General features: G+C 41.2%; 1 protein-coding gene across 1 annotated transcript in view; it reads right to left on the bottom strand.

The window, feature by feature from the left end:
- Window positions 1-3,233: 3,233 nt before the first annotated feature.
- Window positions 3,234-17,979, bottom strand: part of LOC132649958 (fibrous sheath-interacting protein 2-like) — a 91,084-nt gene continuing 76,338 nt past the window's right edge. Inside the window, exon 17 of the mRNA XM_060374729.1 lies at window positions 3,234-3,416. Coding sequence (XP_060230712.1) covers window positions 3,234-3,416 — 183 coding nt within the window. The remainder of the gene's footprint in view (window positions 3,417-17,979) is intronic.

Here is a 17,979-nt window from a genome sequence, read left to right as displayed (position 1 = left end):
TCCTATTTCCAAAATATAACTGAGTTATTAAAGAAACGAAATATTCCACTACAGAACTCAGTTCCAAATGGTATGTCTTCATCAAACCCTGCCTCCCACTGCTCAGGGAGCTATGTAGAAGAGGAGGGGGAAAGACTGTAAGAGCCAGAGGGGATGTATGTCTCTAAGGAAGTACTGTCTTATAGACACAATACCACTGATGCACACATGAAATCACAGAGTGTGTGGCAACATGCACAGGGTCTACACAAGTCAAATCTTGATGGGTTCCCAGTGCTGAGAGGAGGAAGTAGACACAGGTTCCCGCCTCCAATCGAACCCCACTTGAAAAGGACAAATTAGTTTTCTCCAAGGCTGTCCCACTGGGTATATAAACCATACTTAAGTGTAGGCCCAGCAGTAAATGACCAAAACAAAATGAACTTATTGGTACTTTGTAGACTTTTTGCCTCGTATGGCTTTATTTAGGCCTTTTTCCCCCCATCTTATTGGTCTTTTGATTTTATATTGTGATTTTTGATTGTGAGTATGTTTACTTTTTTTTTAAATAAAATATAATAAAACAAAAACTATCACATCAAAGTTGGATAAAGCAAATCAACAAAAGGAAAAGAGCCCCAAAGGATCGACTGTTTTTAATGTATGATTTATTTATTTTTTTTTAGGGTGCTAGAGCTTTCTGGTGTTCTATTAAGTTACTAGTATGAAATGTCTCCAGTTTTTTAATGTACACATTTAATGCTGTGACCTTTTCTCTTACAACCACATTCTTTGTGTGTCAGAAGTTTGGAGATACTGTCTATTCATTTCGTTCAATTCTAGAAGGTCTTTAATTTCTTTGATTGTGTCTTGACGCATTTTCTTTCAGTAGTCTGTTGTTCAGTTTCTATAAATTTGTAAGCATTCTGTTGTTGTTCATATCCAGCTTTAATCCATGGTGATCTGATAGGATGAATGAAATTATTTCAATTTTCTTTTTTATTTTAATTTTTTATATTAATTACAGTTTATTCCCTTTGTATCCCAGCTGTGGCCCCCTTTCATTCCCTTTCACATATACCCCTCCCTCATATCCTCCCATGCCCCTCTCGAAGTCCACTGATAAGGGAGGTCCTTCTCTCCTTCCATCTAACCCCAACCTATCAGGTCTCATCAGGACTGGCTGCATTGTCTTCCTCTGTGGCCTGGTAAGGCTGCTCACCCAAAAGAGGGAGGTGATCAAGGAGCCAGCCACTGAGTTCATGTCAGAGACAGTCTCTGTTCCTCTTACTATGGAACCCACTTGGAGACTGAGCTGCCATGGGCTACATCTGAGCAGGAGTTCTAGGTTATCTCAATGAAGGGTCCTTGTTTGGAGTATCAGTCTCAGAAAAGACCCCTGTGCACAGAATTTTTGGTTCTGTTGCTCTCCTTGTGGAACTCCTGTCCCTTCCAGGTCTTTCTATTTTCAATCTGTTAAGACTTGCTTTGTGTGGTCAATTTTGGAGGATGTTTCATGATGTGCTGAGAAAAAAAGGTATATTCTTTTCTGTTTGGTTGGAATGTTCTGAGATATCTGTTAGGTCCATTTGATTTGTAATGTCAGTCAGTCAGCTGCAATATAACACTGGTTTTTGTCTGTTTGAACTGTGCATTGGCAAGAATGGGGTACTAAAGTCTTCTATAATCAGCGTATAATATGTAATTTAAGCTTTAGTGGTATTTCTTTTGCAAATTTGTGTCATTGTGTTTGGGGCATAGGCATTAAGAATTAAAGTGTCCTCTTGGTGGGTTTTTCTTTTGATGAGTATATAGTGTCCTTCTCTAACTCTTCTGATTAGTTTTGGTATGAAGTCTATTTTCTCAGATACTAAAATAGCTTCACCAGCTTGCTTCTCATATCCATTTAATTGGAATATCCTTTTCATCATTTTCTTTCTTTCTTTTTCTTTTTTATTTATATTTTTATTGATTATAATTTATTCACTTTGTTTCTCACCTGTAGCTCCCTTCCTCCTCCCTTCCCAATCCCACCCTCTCTCCCTCTTCTCCACTCATGGCCCTCCCCCAGTTCACTGATAGATGATGTTTTCTCCCATTTTCTCTGATCCTAGTCTGTTAGGTCTCATCAGGAGTGGATGCATTATCTTCCTCTGTGGCCTGGTAAGGCTGCTCCCCCCCTCAGGGGTAGGTGATCAAAGAGCAGGCCAATCAGTTCATGTCAGAGACAGTCTCTATCCCCATTACTGTTGAACCCACTTGGTCACTGAACTGCCATGTGCTACATATGTACACGAGTTCTAGGTTATCTCAAAGAATGGTCCTTGGTTAGAGTATCAGTCTCAGAAAAGACCCCTTTGCCCAAATTTTTGGTTCTCTTGCTCTCCTCTCCTCTCCAGGTCTTACCTACTTCTATCATAAGATTCCCTGCGTTCTGCCTAAAGTTTGGATTTAAGTCTCAGCATAAATATAGTCCATTAAAGTGAAAGCACAAGTTTTCTATATGATTTAGTATATGAAAAGTTTATAGCTTATAAAAGTCTAAGGCTATACTATAGATTAATAATAATAATAAGTCTAAGGCTATACTATAGATTAATAATAATACCATTTTTAAAAAGCAAGACCAAGCATGTCTTAACCTTTTGATAGTAAAAATATAGCACAATGACCAAGTTTTAACACAACTACCTCTAAAATTAATAGATCTTAATTTAGAATACTGGTAAAAAAAACCTACGTAGTAACCCCTGAGTTATGAGTTTTAAAACCAACAATATAGTAGAAGAGTATACAGCAATTTTAAAATTACATTTGTATTTATTATAGCAAACCCATTAGCTAGAAAGCCTAGTGGTGAATCTGAATCATAAGCAGCATATGGCAGGAGAAATAGCATTTATTAATTTAGGAATTGATACAGATATAGGCAGTTAGACATACATTTTAAATTAACTTAATTTGAGTAGACATTTATAACCTTGAAATTTTCTAAAAACTCATACCAATTTAAAATGAGGCTTGTTGGCTTCCTAGTTTAAAAGGAGATAAACTGAGAATTAGTTATGATTAAGGAAGTCTTATAAGTGTAAATGAATGAGAAAATTATATAACTCGTTAGATAAGAATTTAAAATGCATATATATATATATATATATAAGCAGGGTGTACAGAAACAGGAAGAAAAAGATTTTTTTAAAGCTTGCAGGTAGGGCCAGTCAGCCCAGCTCCCCTCCCCTGCCCTGCGAGGTGGTCTAGCTGCCCTGACGATTCGGGGAGGGGAGGGCTGGACCCAAAGGCGGCCAAGCAGCTGTGCTGGACTTCTGCTCTGCCACCAACTGCACTCGGAAGAGCACGAAGTCCAACCTGGCCTTCTTCAGGTTCCCGCGGGACCCGGCCAGATGCCAGAAGTAGGTTGAGAATTGTAGGAGAGCAGACTTAAAAGATAAAACACCTCTTGCATCAGTTCTAGAACTAGCAGTGGTGGTGTCTGAGGTCTGAGTAGGTTCAGGAGACCATTGCCCCCAGGGACAATGGTGCTCCATGTAAATTGACTAACTCCATGTTTTCCTCCACTTTTGAAAGTCATTTAAGGTTCTTAAATTATCTTTTCTTTTTTTTTTTTAATTTTTCATCAATTACACTTTATTCATTCTGCATCCCCCATTAGCCCCTCCCTCCTCCCCTCCCGATCCCACCCTCCCTCCCCCCTCTGCATTCATGCCACTCCCCAAGTCCACCGACAGGGGAGGTCCTCCTCTCCCCTCTGATCTCAGTCCACCAGTTCACACCAAACGTGGCTGCACCGTCCTCCACTATGGCCTGGCAAGGCTGCTCCCCCCCAGGGGGAGGCAATCAAAGAGCAGGTCAATCAGATTATGTCAGAGGCAATCCCTCTTCACATCACCATGCAACCCACCTGGAGACTGAGCCGCCATGGGCTACATCTGTGCAGGGGTTCTAGGTTATCTCCATGAATAGTCCGTGGTTGGAGCACGAGTCTCTGGGAAGTTCCCTGTCTCCAAATTCTCTTGCTCTGCTGCTCTCCCTGTGGAGGCCCTGCCCTCTCCAGCTCTTACTACCTACCAGTTCTTACATAAAATTCAATTCACTCTGCCCAACAGTTGCCCATCAGGCTCAGCATCCGCTTCGATAGTCTGCAGGGCAGAGGCCCCCAGAGGCCCCCTGTGGGAGGTTCCGTTAAGGCTTCTCATAATATTTCCTATAAGTCCACACCTGTTTGTTTATATCCCCCATTTTTATTCATTGTTAGCCAGATAGAGCCAAGTAATTGTGGTAATGATACTTGCTTTTTTGCCCAATGCTGGAATGCTAGTGAATTTAGGTATGCCCTGGTTACTCGCATGCCTCGCTGGGTGCCTGTGCCCGTTGATGCCCCTCACACTATGACTCTCTTCAGACAGAAAAGGGATCTTGGAATTACAGCCACCATTGTTACTGCCATCTCATTGGCGGCTGTTGGAGCTACCACCGCGGCATTAGCCATGAGTCATACTATGCAGACTGCTCAGACCCTAAATAATCTTTTAGCCAATGTAGTTCATGCTTTAGATGTACAAAAAGGAATTAATGCTCAACTAAAAGGAGACTTGATGGTGTTCAATCAGAGGATTTACCTCATGCAGGAGCAAATTGATACCCTATGGCAAATCGCTCAACTTGGCTGTCAATGGAAGTATGCTGGACTTTGTATCACTAGCATACAATATGAGAATTTTTCCTGTGCTGCAAATATGTCTAAACAATTGTCTAGCTATATTTTAGGTAATTGGACTGAAGAATTCGATACTATGATGGAGTAGCTGAGAGTGGCCATTGTTACGGCAAATTCTACCAGAGTGGACACAGGACTAGCCACAGGATTATCATCATGGATTGCTGCAGCCATGAATCATCTGAAGGAATGGGCGGGCATGGGAGCATTAGCAGGCCTTCTGGTGTTGGTCTCCTTGGTTTGCCTGTGGTGTATATGCAAGATTAGAGTCTCACAACAGTGTAATGCAGCCATGATCATTCAGGCCTTTACAGCCATTGAAGCAGGACAGTCTCCCCAAGCATGGTTGGCGACCATAAAAAGCTAAAATGTTACGTTCAAGATGCGAGGCTAAGCACTGCACTCAGGGTCAGCCGCTTTCGACCCAGAGAAGAGCATGTCTGATTGCATGCGGGTTGATGCCCCAGGTCCTGCCTCTGAGAAAAAGGTATCGGACGGGTCTAATGCTCTTTGGGTGGATGACACCTAAATGAACATTGGTACAAAGTCCCAATTTATTTCTAATATCAGAGATCAGACCTCTACTCTTGCCTGATGCGTCTAAAACAAAAAGGGGGAACTGTAGAGAGCTGCGTAATGCCGCGCCTTAAAATGGAGCTGGTTTCTGCCTTCCACCTTCCCGATGGTGAGTGCTCTCTGTCACAAACAACTCCATATTTGGCTAAGGCTGAGGATCTGGCTTGCTTCCCTGTATGTGGACCTATGTGCATTATCCACGAGGCACACTGGGGTTGGCTACCCAGAGGCTATTTTAAGCTGTGGGCTGGCTTTCCCCAGGGTCAGAAGATTGTTCAAGGTTCCTGAATAAACTGCATTGAGAAGAAGAAGAAGAAAAAAAAAAAAAGATCAGAAAGAAGGAGAGGAGGACCTCCCCTATCAGTAGACTTGGAGAGAGGCATGCATGCAGAAAGGGGGGGAGGGTGGGACTGGGAGGGGAGGAGGGAGGGGCTTATGGGGGGATACAAAAGGAATAAAGTGTAATTAATAAAAGTTAAATAAAAAATTAAAAAAATAAGAAAAAAAAACAAAAAAACACCAGAACAAAACAACAACAACAAAAAAAACAAACACAAAACAACACGTGACCAACTAAATAAGCATTATCGACTATGTGCCAAACACATTGAGACCTCTATGATCTGTAAAACTAATTCTTTTTTTAATCTTTTTTTTATTTTTTTATATATTTTTTTTATTTTTTTCCCATCAATTACACTTTATTCATTCCCCCCATAAGCCCCTCCCTCCTCCCCTCCCAATCCCACCCTCTCTCCTCCCTCTGCTTGCATGCCACTCCCCAAGTCCACTAATAGGGGAGGTTCTCCTCTCCTTTCTGATCTTAGTCTGTCAGTTCACATCAAAAGTGGCTGCATTGTCCTCTACTATGGCCTGGTAAGGCTGCTCCCCCCCAGAGGGAGGTGATCAAAGAGCAGGCCAATCAGATTATGTCAGAGGCAGTCCCTCTTCACATTATTATGTAACCCAATTGGACTCTGAACTGCCCTGGGCTACATCTGTGCAGGGGTTCTGGGTTATCTCCATGAATAGTCCTTGGCTGGAATATGAGTCTCTGGGAAGTTCCCTGTGTTCAAATTTTCTTGTTCTGTTGCTCTCCTTGCCATACCACTACTGGGCATATATCCAAAAGAGGCTCAAGTACACAAAAAGGACATTTGCTCAACCATGTTTGTAGCAGCTTTATTTGTAATAGCCAGAAGCTGGAAACAACCCAGATGCCCCTCAACTGAAGAATGGATGCAGAAATTGTGGTACATCTACACAATGGAATATTACTCAGCAATGAAAAATAAGGAAATCATGAAATTTGCAGGTAAATGGTGGGATCTGGAAAGGATCATCCTGAGTGAGTTGTCCCAGAAGCAAAAAGACACACATGGTATATACTCACTCATATAGACATACAACATAGGACAAACCCACTAAAACCTGTGCATCTAAAGAAACTAAGCAAGAGAGAGGACCCTAACTAAAATGTCCAATCCCCATCCGGAAAGGCAAAAAGGATGGACATCAGAAGAAGAAGAAAACAGGAAACAACCTAGGAACCTACCACAGAGGGCCTCTGAAAGCCTCTGCCCTTCAGACTATCAAAGCAGATGCTGAGCCTGATGGGCAACTGTTGGGCAGAGTGAATGGAATTGTAAAACTAATTCTTATCAGACAGTTCTTTGAGATAATGCAAAACCAACAATATTTACTCTTACCAGTCATTTGAACAATCCACATAGCAGATACAGAAAACGAATAAAAGAATTGAGTGAAGGGCTGGAGAGATGGCTCAGAGGTTAAGAGCATCGGCTATACATCCAAAGGTCCTGAGTTCAATTCCCAGCAACCACATGGTAGCTCTTAGCCATCTATAATGAGATTTGGTGTCCTCTTCTGGCCTGCAGGCCTACATGCAGGCAGAATACTGTATAAATAATAAATTAAAAAAAAAAAAAGGAATTGAGTGAAGATGAAATCAGGTCACTGGAACAAAGACAGGAAACTAACAGGAATGCTCAGAGACCCAGTGCAGAAGGGGGGAACCAGCAGGATGTTAACCCTTAAAGAAAAGGAGAACAAAGAGTACCTCAAACCATTATTTGAGATTCTCATGGTAAAGCAGAACATACACTTGGATGGGCATAAGGCCATTGAGATCCCAGAAAGCCTCTTTGTTCCAGATAACTTCCAGACACTCGTGGAGTGCTGCATCAGTTCAGAAGAAGAGGTCCTAAGGAAGTGAGAGACTCACACTTCTTTCCAATTATCACAGATGATGTGTTAGACATAGCAGGAGAAGAGCACCTGCCCGTGCTAGTGAGGTTTGTTGATGAAGCACATAACTTGAAAGAAGAGGTTGTGGGTTTCCTGCCATATGAAGCTGATGCAGAGATCTCTTCTGTGAAATTTCACACTACAATAACAGAAATCGGGATTGAGTATGGAGTATTGTTGTGGTCAAGCTTACATTGTGTCCAGTGGATTTTCTGCCAAAATGAAAGTTGTTGCTTTAAGTCTTTTAGAAAAATATCCCCAGGCTGTCTACACACTCTGCTCCTCCTGTGCCTTAAATGTGTGGTTGGTAAAGTCTGTCCCAGTTGTTGGGTGTGTCTGTGGCTCTAGGAATGATTGAGGAAGTCTGTTCTTTTTTCCATTGGTCACCACAGCTGCTTTTAGATTTTGACAATGTAATTTCTGTTCTTTTCCAGAACAGTGAAGAATGGGGTAAAGAACTGAAGGAAATTTGCCATTCCCACTGGACAGGCAGGCACAATGCATTTGAGATTTTAGTGGATCTCCTACAAGCACTTGTTTTATGTTTAGATGGTATAAATAGTGACAGAAATATTAGGTGGAATAACTGTATAGCTGAATGAGCATTTGTAATCTGTAGTGCAGTGACAGATTTTGATTTGATTTGTTACCATTGTTGTTCTTAAAATATGTTATCTTTTACAAGGGCCTTTGGGAAGAATCTCCAGGGACAAACCTCTGACATATTTTTTGCAGCCAGCAGCTTAACTGCAGTACTGCATTCACTTAATGAGGTGATGGAAAATATTGAAGTTTATCATGAGTTTGAGCTTGAGGAAGCCACAGATTTAGTTGGCATTGGGAGTACCAAAATGCTTGTGTGCTAGTGGCATTCTGGAATTGTTTTCAGTTAAAAGTCATTTTAGATTTAACATTATCATTGTGGATCCAGTTATCAGTTACTAAGTTATCCAGCCTTTGGAAAATGAATTTTGTGAGAGAACTATATTTTATAATGTGTTACAATGAAGTACACTATTGATCTTTGACTTGTAGGAGTTATAGGTGGAAAATATGTGGTAGCAGCACTTGGAAGTCAGGGGTATGAGAATCACAAGTTTTAGGCCAGCCTGGGCCACATAGTGAGATCCGGTCTCAAAAAAAAAAAAAAAAAAAAAAAAAAAAGATTGAGGACTGTGGTGGAGCTCTTGCCTAGAACATACAAGCCCTAGGCTCATGCCTCAGTACAGCAAAGCAAAAGACAAAATCCAGCTGCGTAATGGACAGTCACAGGAATTACGAGAAGTTTGTGAGCTCAGCAACCAACATTCATGTAGATTCTGAAAGGATGGAAGAACCTCAAAGGAACAAGTTATGGCACTGTTCTCCACATTTGGTTGTCACTGTTTACACTTCTTTGTTGAGCCCACATTTTCACAGGCTTTTTTGCAGGTAAACTCACTTCTGCTTCATGGGGAAGACAGACCCAGAGGCTATCTGTACAGGCAGTGGAATTATCTGTTTTCTTGTGCCTTTTTACATGATTATGTCTACTGCCTCATCTTGATTTATAAGCAAAACCTACAAAAATAAATGTTTTGTGGTTTATCTAAAAATAATACAGAAAACTGTTATTATTTTTGGTGAATGACATCAATTTTGTGTAGTTTATTTTAATCTTAAAAAAAAAAAAGCTTGGAAGTAGCACCTGAGGTCAGAAATATTGAGAGCCAGTGTTTGAATGTGCATGGCTTAGAGTTTTGCAGGAGCAGGGGAGGGGCAAGTGCATGGAGTGGCTTTTCTATTTAAAAATCAACATGGCGCTCACCATGTGCTGTGTGTGGCTGTGACAGCATAGTGAAACCAGGTGCTTGCGGGTAGTTAGGGCTGTCATGGCCCGGTTTTAAGCCTACCTTATCAATGGAGTTGGAGAGGGCCTTGGGAGGAAATGAGGAAGGGAGGGTAGAAGTGGGAGGGAGTGAGGAAGGGGGTACAGTTGGGATACAAAGTGAATAAACTATAATTAATATAAAAAATAAAATTAAATAACCCCCCCTCCAAAAAAAACCCTCTGTGTGTGCATAGCATGGATGCTTGCTCATGACATAGATGTCTGCACAACTGAAAATCCTTGTCTGTAAGCCAGCCTTGAGTGTCAGGCATCCCTCAGGAAATTCAAAATATCACCCATGGAGCCTGAGGCAGTGTTGCAATCTAACATATTTTGTGTGTGCACAGGGTATCCAGTAATTGCTTACCTACAAGCGAGCTGTGTGTGTCTGAAGTGGCACGTTTTTAGTTTTGCCAAGCCTATTTTGGTGCCATGTGAGTCCCCAGGGCTTAGTGCATTTTCTAGGAAGCAAGTCCAAGCTGCAGCTACCACAGGCAGCCACCGTGGGCAGTGGGACAGATGTGCTGTGCATGGTAAAGTCAGAGCAGCTGAAAGGAAGTAAAGATTTTCAGGCAAAGGTGGTTAGGGATAGATAGAGCAGAAAAAAAAATCTGTTTTAGGCATTCATAGTCCTATTAAGATTAAAGGGGTCCGAAAGGGGTCTTGGCAAAATCAGGAGAGACCCTCCCTGGCCAAAAGCACCAATGCTGGACCAAATTGATGATGAGGAGCACAGCAGATTTTATATGAAAGAGGTTTATTAGATGGAGATGAAGAGAGAAAGAGAAGGATAGAGAGAGACATGATAGGGGGAAGAGAAGGAGGTGCCCGGACAGAGAAAGGGGAGAGGACAAGAGAGACACAAAGTAGTGGGTTGATCCTTTTAAGGAGCAAAGTAACCACACCTGCCAGGTGTTGCCACCTGGCCGACAACACATGATGATATCATAGGTTGCTAGGCAACTCAGAAGCAGGTGCCTAAATCTAACTCTATTGATACTGAGAAATACCAATGACCAATGATTGCTGAGTCTTGTTTTTGTTTTTGGCTGTGGTAGTGGTGGTGGTAGAATGTTTGTGTGTTTCCTTTGTTTTGGTTTTGCTGGTGTGTGATTTTTTTATTCCCTGTGTTTTCATGGTTGGAATTAAGATCTGTAGGTTGGAGCTTTCTTTCTAGCACCTTCTGCAGGGCTGGATTTGTAGATAAATATTGCTTAAATTTGTTTTTATCTTGGAAAATCTTATTTTCTCATAAATGGAGACTGAAAAATTTTCAGTGTGTAGGATCCAGGATGGTCAGTGCTAAACAGAGAAACTCTGTCTCAAAAAACAAAAAACCAAAAAAGAAAGAAAGAAAGAAAGAAAGAAAGAAAGAAAGAAAGAAAGAAAGAAAGAAAGAAAGAAATTTTCTGGTCTTTTGACCTGAGTTCTTCGTTGATTCCCGTTATTCTTAGATTTGGTCTTTCCATAGTGTCCCAGATTTCTGGATGTTTTATGGCAGGATTTATTTTGATTTAGTATTTTCCTTTACCCACGTATCAATTTCTTTTGTCATGTCTTCAACATCTGAGAGTTTCTCTTCCATCTCTTGCATTCTTTTGGTGAAACTTGTCTTTGTAGTTCCTGTTTGAATTCCTAAATTTTTCATTTCCATATTTCCTCAATTTTTGGTTTTCTTTATTGATTTATTTCCATTTTCAGGTCTTAGACAGTTTTATTCATTTGCTCCTACTTTTCGTATTTTCCTAGTTTTCTTTAAGGGATTAATTCCTTTCCTCTTTTAGGAAGACTATCATCTTCATAAAGGCTGTTTTAATTCCTTTTACCTGACTTTCAGTTGTGTAAGAATATTTAGTGCCTACTGGGCTCCAGTGGAGACATATTATCCTGGTCTTTATTGATTGTTTTTTTTTTTTTTTTTTTTGTCCTGACATTAAGCACCTGGTATTGGAATGATTACACATTTAGGTGCTGATATCTGGCTATGTCTTTGTTGGATGGGTGTTTTGTTCCTGGTTTCTGTTTCCTTTCTCAATTTTAGGAGAGTGTGATGGTTGTGTGTGGCCTGGTGGAAAATTTTCTGTGGGCCAGTTTCTCTTATCTGTTTAGCTGGTGTGTTCCCAGGAAATGTCTGCTGCTTTGTAGGCTGGGATGCTGAGGCTAGTGGAAGGAAGTTTGGAGAAGATCTTTGTGATTCATTGGGAATGGAGTCAGAGAAGAAAGAAAGACCACAGAAGGTGTTCTGCGTCCCAGATGGGGATGAGACTAGAGGAGGATAAAGAGAGGTGACTATGTGCACTTAGCCTACCAGCTTCTTTTAAAGATGTGTGTATGTGTGTGTGTGTGTGTGTGTGTGTCAGGTACGGCCTTGGTTTTTATTTTATATTCTGTTTTTGTCTGTGAGAGAGAGAGACAGACAGAGACAGGGGAGAGTGAGCAGTCACCATTATTGAAGGTAAGAAAGCAAAGGTAAGTGTTAAGAATCATATTTCACCTGCTTACAATATATAAGGAATGAAACATCTTGCTAATTATGAATCTGAAATAGTAACAGCTTTCCTGTGAAAAATAAATTGGCTTTAATAGTTGTGAATTTAGTCCCTTTGACCTGTGGGATGGATCCAAGATGGTTTTCTGAGGCTTATGAGAATTTGTAAGTTTACAAAGAAATAGAAATTTTAGTTAGGTCAGTATTACCATTGTCTGCAACCTGTAATCAATTCTGGTCTAAAAGCATGAACTACTAGGGAAAAAGAGTATTGAAACATGTTTTCAGGAAACCCAGGTTCTGGTGGCTCCACCTCTGGTGGTCCCTAGAATGATGGAGGCAAAGGGGCATGAGGGGGTTCAGAGAGGGGTTCGGGATTCCTGTGGTCACCTGGGCACAGGGGTCTTTTCTGAGTCTGATACTCCACCAAGGACCATGTATGGATATAACCTAGAACCTCTGCTCGGATGAAGCCTGTGGTAGCTCAGTAACCAATTGGTTTCCCATAGTAAGGGGAACAGAGACTACTTCTGACAGGAACATAATGGCAGGCTCTTTGACCTCCCCACCCCCCCAAGGGAGGAGCAGTTCTTCTAGGCCACAGAGGAGGACTTTGCAGCCAGTCCTGAAGATACCTGATAAAACAGGATCAGATGAAAGGGGAGGAGGCCCTCCCCAATCATGGACTTGGAAAGGGGCAGGGAGGAGATGAGGGAGGGAGGGAGCATTCGGGAGGGAAAGAGGGAGTGGGATACATCAGTGATACAAAGTTAACAAACTGTAACTAATATTAAAAAATAAAAATTAATAAAAAATAAAAATAAAAGAATTAAAATAAAAGAAAACTTCTCAACTTCATATGGAATAACAAGAAACCCAGAATCCCTACAAAGTTCTATACAATAAAATGTCTTCTTGGAGGTGTCTTTATCCCTGATCTCAAGCTCTACTATAGAGCAACAGTAATAAAAACTGCATGGTATTGGCGTATAAACCGGCTGGTGGATCAATGGAATTGAATAGAAGACCCAGAAAAACACACACACACTTATGGACACCTGATTTTTGACAAAGATGCCAAAACCATTCAATGGATTAAAAAAAAGATAACATCTTCAACAAGTGGTACTTGTCTAACTGGATACCTCCATGTAGAAAATGCAAATAGATCCATACTTATCATCTGGCACAATACTAAAGTCCAAGTAGATCAAAGACCTCAACATATAAAAAGACACGCTAAACCTGTTAGAAGAAAAAGTGAGGAAGAGCCTAGAACTCATTGGCACAGGAGATTACTTCTGAACAGAACACCAACAGCACAGGCTCTAAGAGCAACAATCAATAAATGAGACCTCATGAAACTGAAAAGCTTCTGTAAAGCAAAGGACTCTGTCATCAGAACAAAACAACAGCCTACGGATTGGGAAATGATCTTCACCAATCCTATATCTGACAGAGGGCTAATATACAGAGTACATAAAGAACTAAAGAAGTTAAAATGTGAAAAATCAAGTAATCCAATTTAAAAAATGGGGTACAGAGCTAAACAGAATTCTCAATAGCGGAGAAACACTTAAAGAAATGCTCAACATCCTTACTCATCAGTGACATGCAAATCAAAATGACCCTGAGATTTCACCAAATACTTATCAGAATGACTAAGATCAAGAACTCAAGTGACAATTCATGCTGGACAGGATTTGGACAGAGAGGAACCCTTCTCCATTACTGGTGGGAATGTACACTCATACAACCACTTTGGAAATCAATCTGGCAATTTCTCAGACAATCTGGAATAGTGCCAACTCTATATACAGCTATGCCACTCCTAGGCTTTTTTCCAAAAGATGCTCAAGTATACAACAAGGACATTTGCTCAACCATGTTTGTAGTAGCTTTATTCGTAATAGCCAAAACCTGGAAACAACCCAGATGTCCGTCAATTGAGGAATGGATTCAGAAACTGTGGTACATTTACACAATGGAATCCTACTCAGCAATTAAAAACAAGGAAATCATGAAATTCCCATGCAAATGGTGAGACTAGAAATGATCTCCTGAGTGAGCTATCTGAGAATCAGAAAGACACAGATGGTCTATACTCACTTATAAGTGAATATTAGACTTATAATATAGGATAATAATACTAAAATCTGTACACCTAAAGAAGGTAAGCAAGAAAGAGGACCCTGGGTAGATGCTCAATCTTCATTCAGAAAGGCAAATGGGATAGACATCAGAAGAATGTGAAAACAAAGAACAAGACAGGAGCCTACCACATAGGACCTCTGAAACACTATATGCAGCAGGGTACTAAAGCAGATGCTAAGACTCATAGCCAAACTTAGGGCAGAATACAGGGAATCTTATGAAAGAAGGGGGAAATAGAAAGACCTGGAAGGGTCTGAAGCTCTACAGGGAGAACTACAGAGCCAAAAAATCTGGGCCTAGGGGTCTTTTCTGAGACTGATACTCCAACCAAGGACCATTCATGGAGATAACATACAACCTCCACACAGAGGTATCCCATGGCAGCTCAGTCTCCTAATGGGCTGCCTTGTAAGGGGGACAGGGGTTGTCTTTGACATTACCTCAGTGGCTGGCTCTTTGATCATCTCTCCTTGAGGGGAAACAGCCTTACCAGGCCAGAGAGGAAGACTATGAAAGACAGTCCTGATTAGGCATGATAGGCTAGGGTCAGATGGAAGGAGAAGAGGTCCTCCACTATCAGTGGCCTTGGTAAGGGGCATGGCAGGAGATGGGAGAGGGAAGGAAGGAGGGAAAGAATGACTGTAGGGCTACAGCTGGGATAAAAAGTGAATAAATTGTAATAAATTAAACAAATAAATAAAAAAAGAAGTAGGCTTCTCACTGTAGAAAGAATGGGTTTGATAAGGAGTGAAAATATCTTGCTAATTTTGGGGCATATTTAAAGTGGCAATCCAGCTCTGTAAGAGAGATTTTGTCCAATGTCCATGGATGCCATCCTATCTTCCCTACTGCCTGCCTGAGCCCTTTTAAATCTGCAACTTGGTATGTAAAATAGAGTGGTGGCCTAACTGGGAATGCTTGGCATTCCTGAAACTCTGGATCCTAATTGGTGTCATAAGTAAAAGATGCAAAGTTCACCAGGGTTTTAATTTGAGGGCTTTGTTTGTTTTGTTTTGTTTTTGCAACAGCATCATGGAGATTGCAAAGCTGTTGGGTGATAGAGGGTGGGAGCTGAGAGTCCATGGAGTTTCTTGGCTTCTCTTAATTTTTTGTAGGGCTTCAGAAGGGTAAGGCTTTATTGCCTAGGAGAAGGAGAAGCAGGAACCACTCTCTCCACTTTGGGAGGGCTAGGGGAGGGTGAAGGTGACCAGTTATCTACTTTTATCATGGAGTTCATTGAACAGCTAGGTTGTTAGGTTAGGGGAAGAGGTGTGGGGAGGCCAATGGTTTGAGGCCCTCCCAGAAGTTATAAGGGGTTAAGGGTTAAGTTATACTGGGTACATGTTTTTCATTTCTCTTATGAATTTGGTGAGGCCTTCAATATCCGAGGTAGGGCAGCCTTTAGGGCTCTGATTCTCAGACTCAGATGGCTGGGAAGAAGTGGTAGTTTGTGATGTGGTTGTTGGCTTCCAAACAAAAACAGAGAAACCCCAAGATCAAGGTTTTCCTTTCTCTCAGGAATGGCTAGAGCACTTTAGGCAGAGACCCGTGCAATAGGCCAGGGTGTGGCAAGAGTTTCCCACTGAGTATTACAATTAAAATAAAATTACTGATGTCAGAGAGCAATGGAAGCTCAGGTGTTCCAAAGCCAATAATGATACCGAAGTGTTTTATTTCCTTGGTTATGCTGCTGTGCTAAGCATGGCAGAGGATACAGATGGACACCTTAAACAGGCTAGAAGAGAGATCTGGTGAGGGTCCGGGCCAGGAGAGTGCTTCCCTGGTACTCAGTGTGCTCATGATACTTGGCCAGGCTACAACCAACCTATCCAGCAGCCACTCCCCTGGAGCCCTCCCTCCCCTAGAATCAATGACAATTCTCAGGCAGCCAAGGTGGAAAGGTGATAGTATCATAAAGCACCTTTATTTCCTGAGAAATTAGGGATTTACAAACCTTGGGCAATAGGAGGGGTTTCAAGAGTGAATGTCACAGGGGTATAGTGCTACTGTACCTCATTTACATGCAGTAGCATGGTCCTATCACAAGAAGGAGAACACAGTATTTAATTATCCTATGGATGGGCGGAAATCTCCAGGTACAATTGAATGTCATTTGCTTAAAACTAAGATCTCCTTAGCATAAGAGTGAGGTATTTCCTTAAATCCCCAGGTGCATGCTGAGTAGGCTTCTTTCATGAAAGGGTTGGATCTTCCCTGATGGCTATATAATGCTCCTTTCAGGTTTTAGGGTTCAGGTAGTACCTTGCTGATAAAAGGAGTGCACCATTATAGACCAAGTTCAGAGACTATGCAGAAAGGTCAGACTTGGATCTTAACCAGCAGAGTCCCACAGGAAGGATCTGGAAGGAGTTGGGAGTGGGCAAACTGTGATAAAAATATATTGTCTGAAAATTTTTAATAAAATATTTTACAATAATTTCTTCTACCATGTTAAAAGATAATTTGTAAAGTTGTGATGAATTTAAGATTCTTCATTGGTCTATAAAATGCCTTTAAATGTATTTCCACATCACTAATTTCTAACATTAATATAGAGTTAAACACATATTCGCAACTGATTTCTGGCTATTTCTTCATCACACACATGAATTTTAGCTATGATTCCAGAAAGGAACTGTGACCACTACAGTTTTCAAATATTCTGTTTTCTCTTGTTATCTAAATTGTGAGGGCAGGTCTGAACAACTAATACAATAATTGCATTATCATGTGCATACAAGTATTCTACACATTATATGATCATATATTCATCTTTGCAGATTTCTGCCATAATCTTATTTATTGAATTTATTTGAAAGAAACGTACTTCTTTTTAATTACATTTTTGTTTTTTATATATGTATTATAGTTTATTCATTTTGTAACCCAGCTGTAGCCCTCTCCCTCATTCCCTCCCTATCCCACCCTCCCTCCTTCATCTCCACCCATGTCCCTCTTCAAGTCCACTGATAGAGGAGGTCCTCCTCCCCTTCCCTCTGACCCTAGCTTATCAGGTCTGATCAGGACTGTTTGCATTCTCCTCTTTTGTGGCCTGGCATGGCTGCTCCCCCTTTCAGGGGAGGTGATCAAATAGCCAGCCACTGAGTTCATGTCAGAGACAGTCCCTGTTCCCCTTACTAGGGTAATACACTTGGATACTGAGTTGCTATATGGGCTACATCTGAGCACAGGTTATCCATGAATGGTCCTGGTTGTAGAGTCTCAGAAAAGGCACCTGTGCCCAGTTTTTTTTTCTTTTTGGTTATGTTGCTTTCCTGTGGAGTTCCTGTCCTCTCAAAGTCTTACTATCTCTCCATTCTTTCTTAAAAATGGCTGCACTCTGACCAAAGTTTGGTTATGAGTCTCAGCACCTGCTTTGATACACTGCTGGGTAGAGTCTTTCAGAGGACCTCTGTGGTAGGCTCCTGTCCGGTTTCCTGTTTTTACCTTCTTTCAATGTCCATCCCGTTTGTCTTTCTGAGGGAGGATTGATCATCTTACCCAGGATCCTCCTTCTTGCTTAGCTTCTTTAGGTGTACAGATATATTTTTAAATGACACTGAAGTTTTAACTTACACCCATCAGAATGGCCAAGATCAAAGGGTCAAGTTTCATACATGCTGGAGAAGATGTAAAGAAAGGGGAACCCTACTCCATTGCTGGTGGGAATGTAATCTTGTACAACCACGTGGGAAATCAATCTGGTGCTTTCTCAGACAATTAAGAATAGTGCTACCTCTGGATCCAGCTATACCACTCCTAGGCATATATCCAAAATATGCTCAAATACTCAACAAGGATATTTGTTCAACCATATTCATAGCAGCTTTATTCATAATATCCAGAACCTGGAAACAACCCAGATGCCCCATAACTGAGGGATGGATACAGAAATTGTGCTATATTTAC

This window comes from Meriones unguiculatus, chromosome X (assembly GCF_030254825.1).
Source record: "Meriones unguiculatus strain TT.TT164.6M chromosome X, Bangor_MerUng_6.1, whole genome shotgun sequence".
NCBI lineage: Eukaryota > Metazoa > Chordata > Mammalia > Rodentia > Muridae > Meriones > Meriones unguiculatus.
This window is presented reverse-complemented; position numbering and strand designations above follow the sequence as displayed.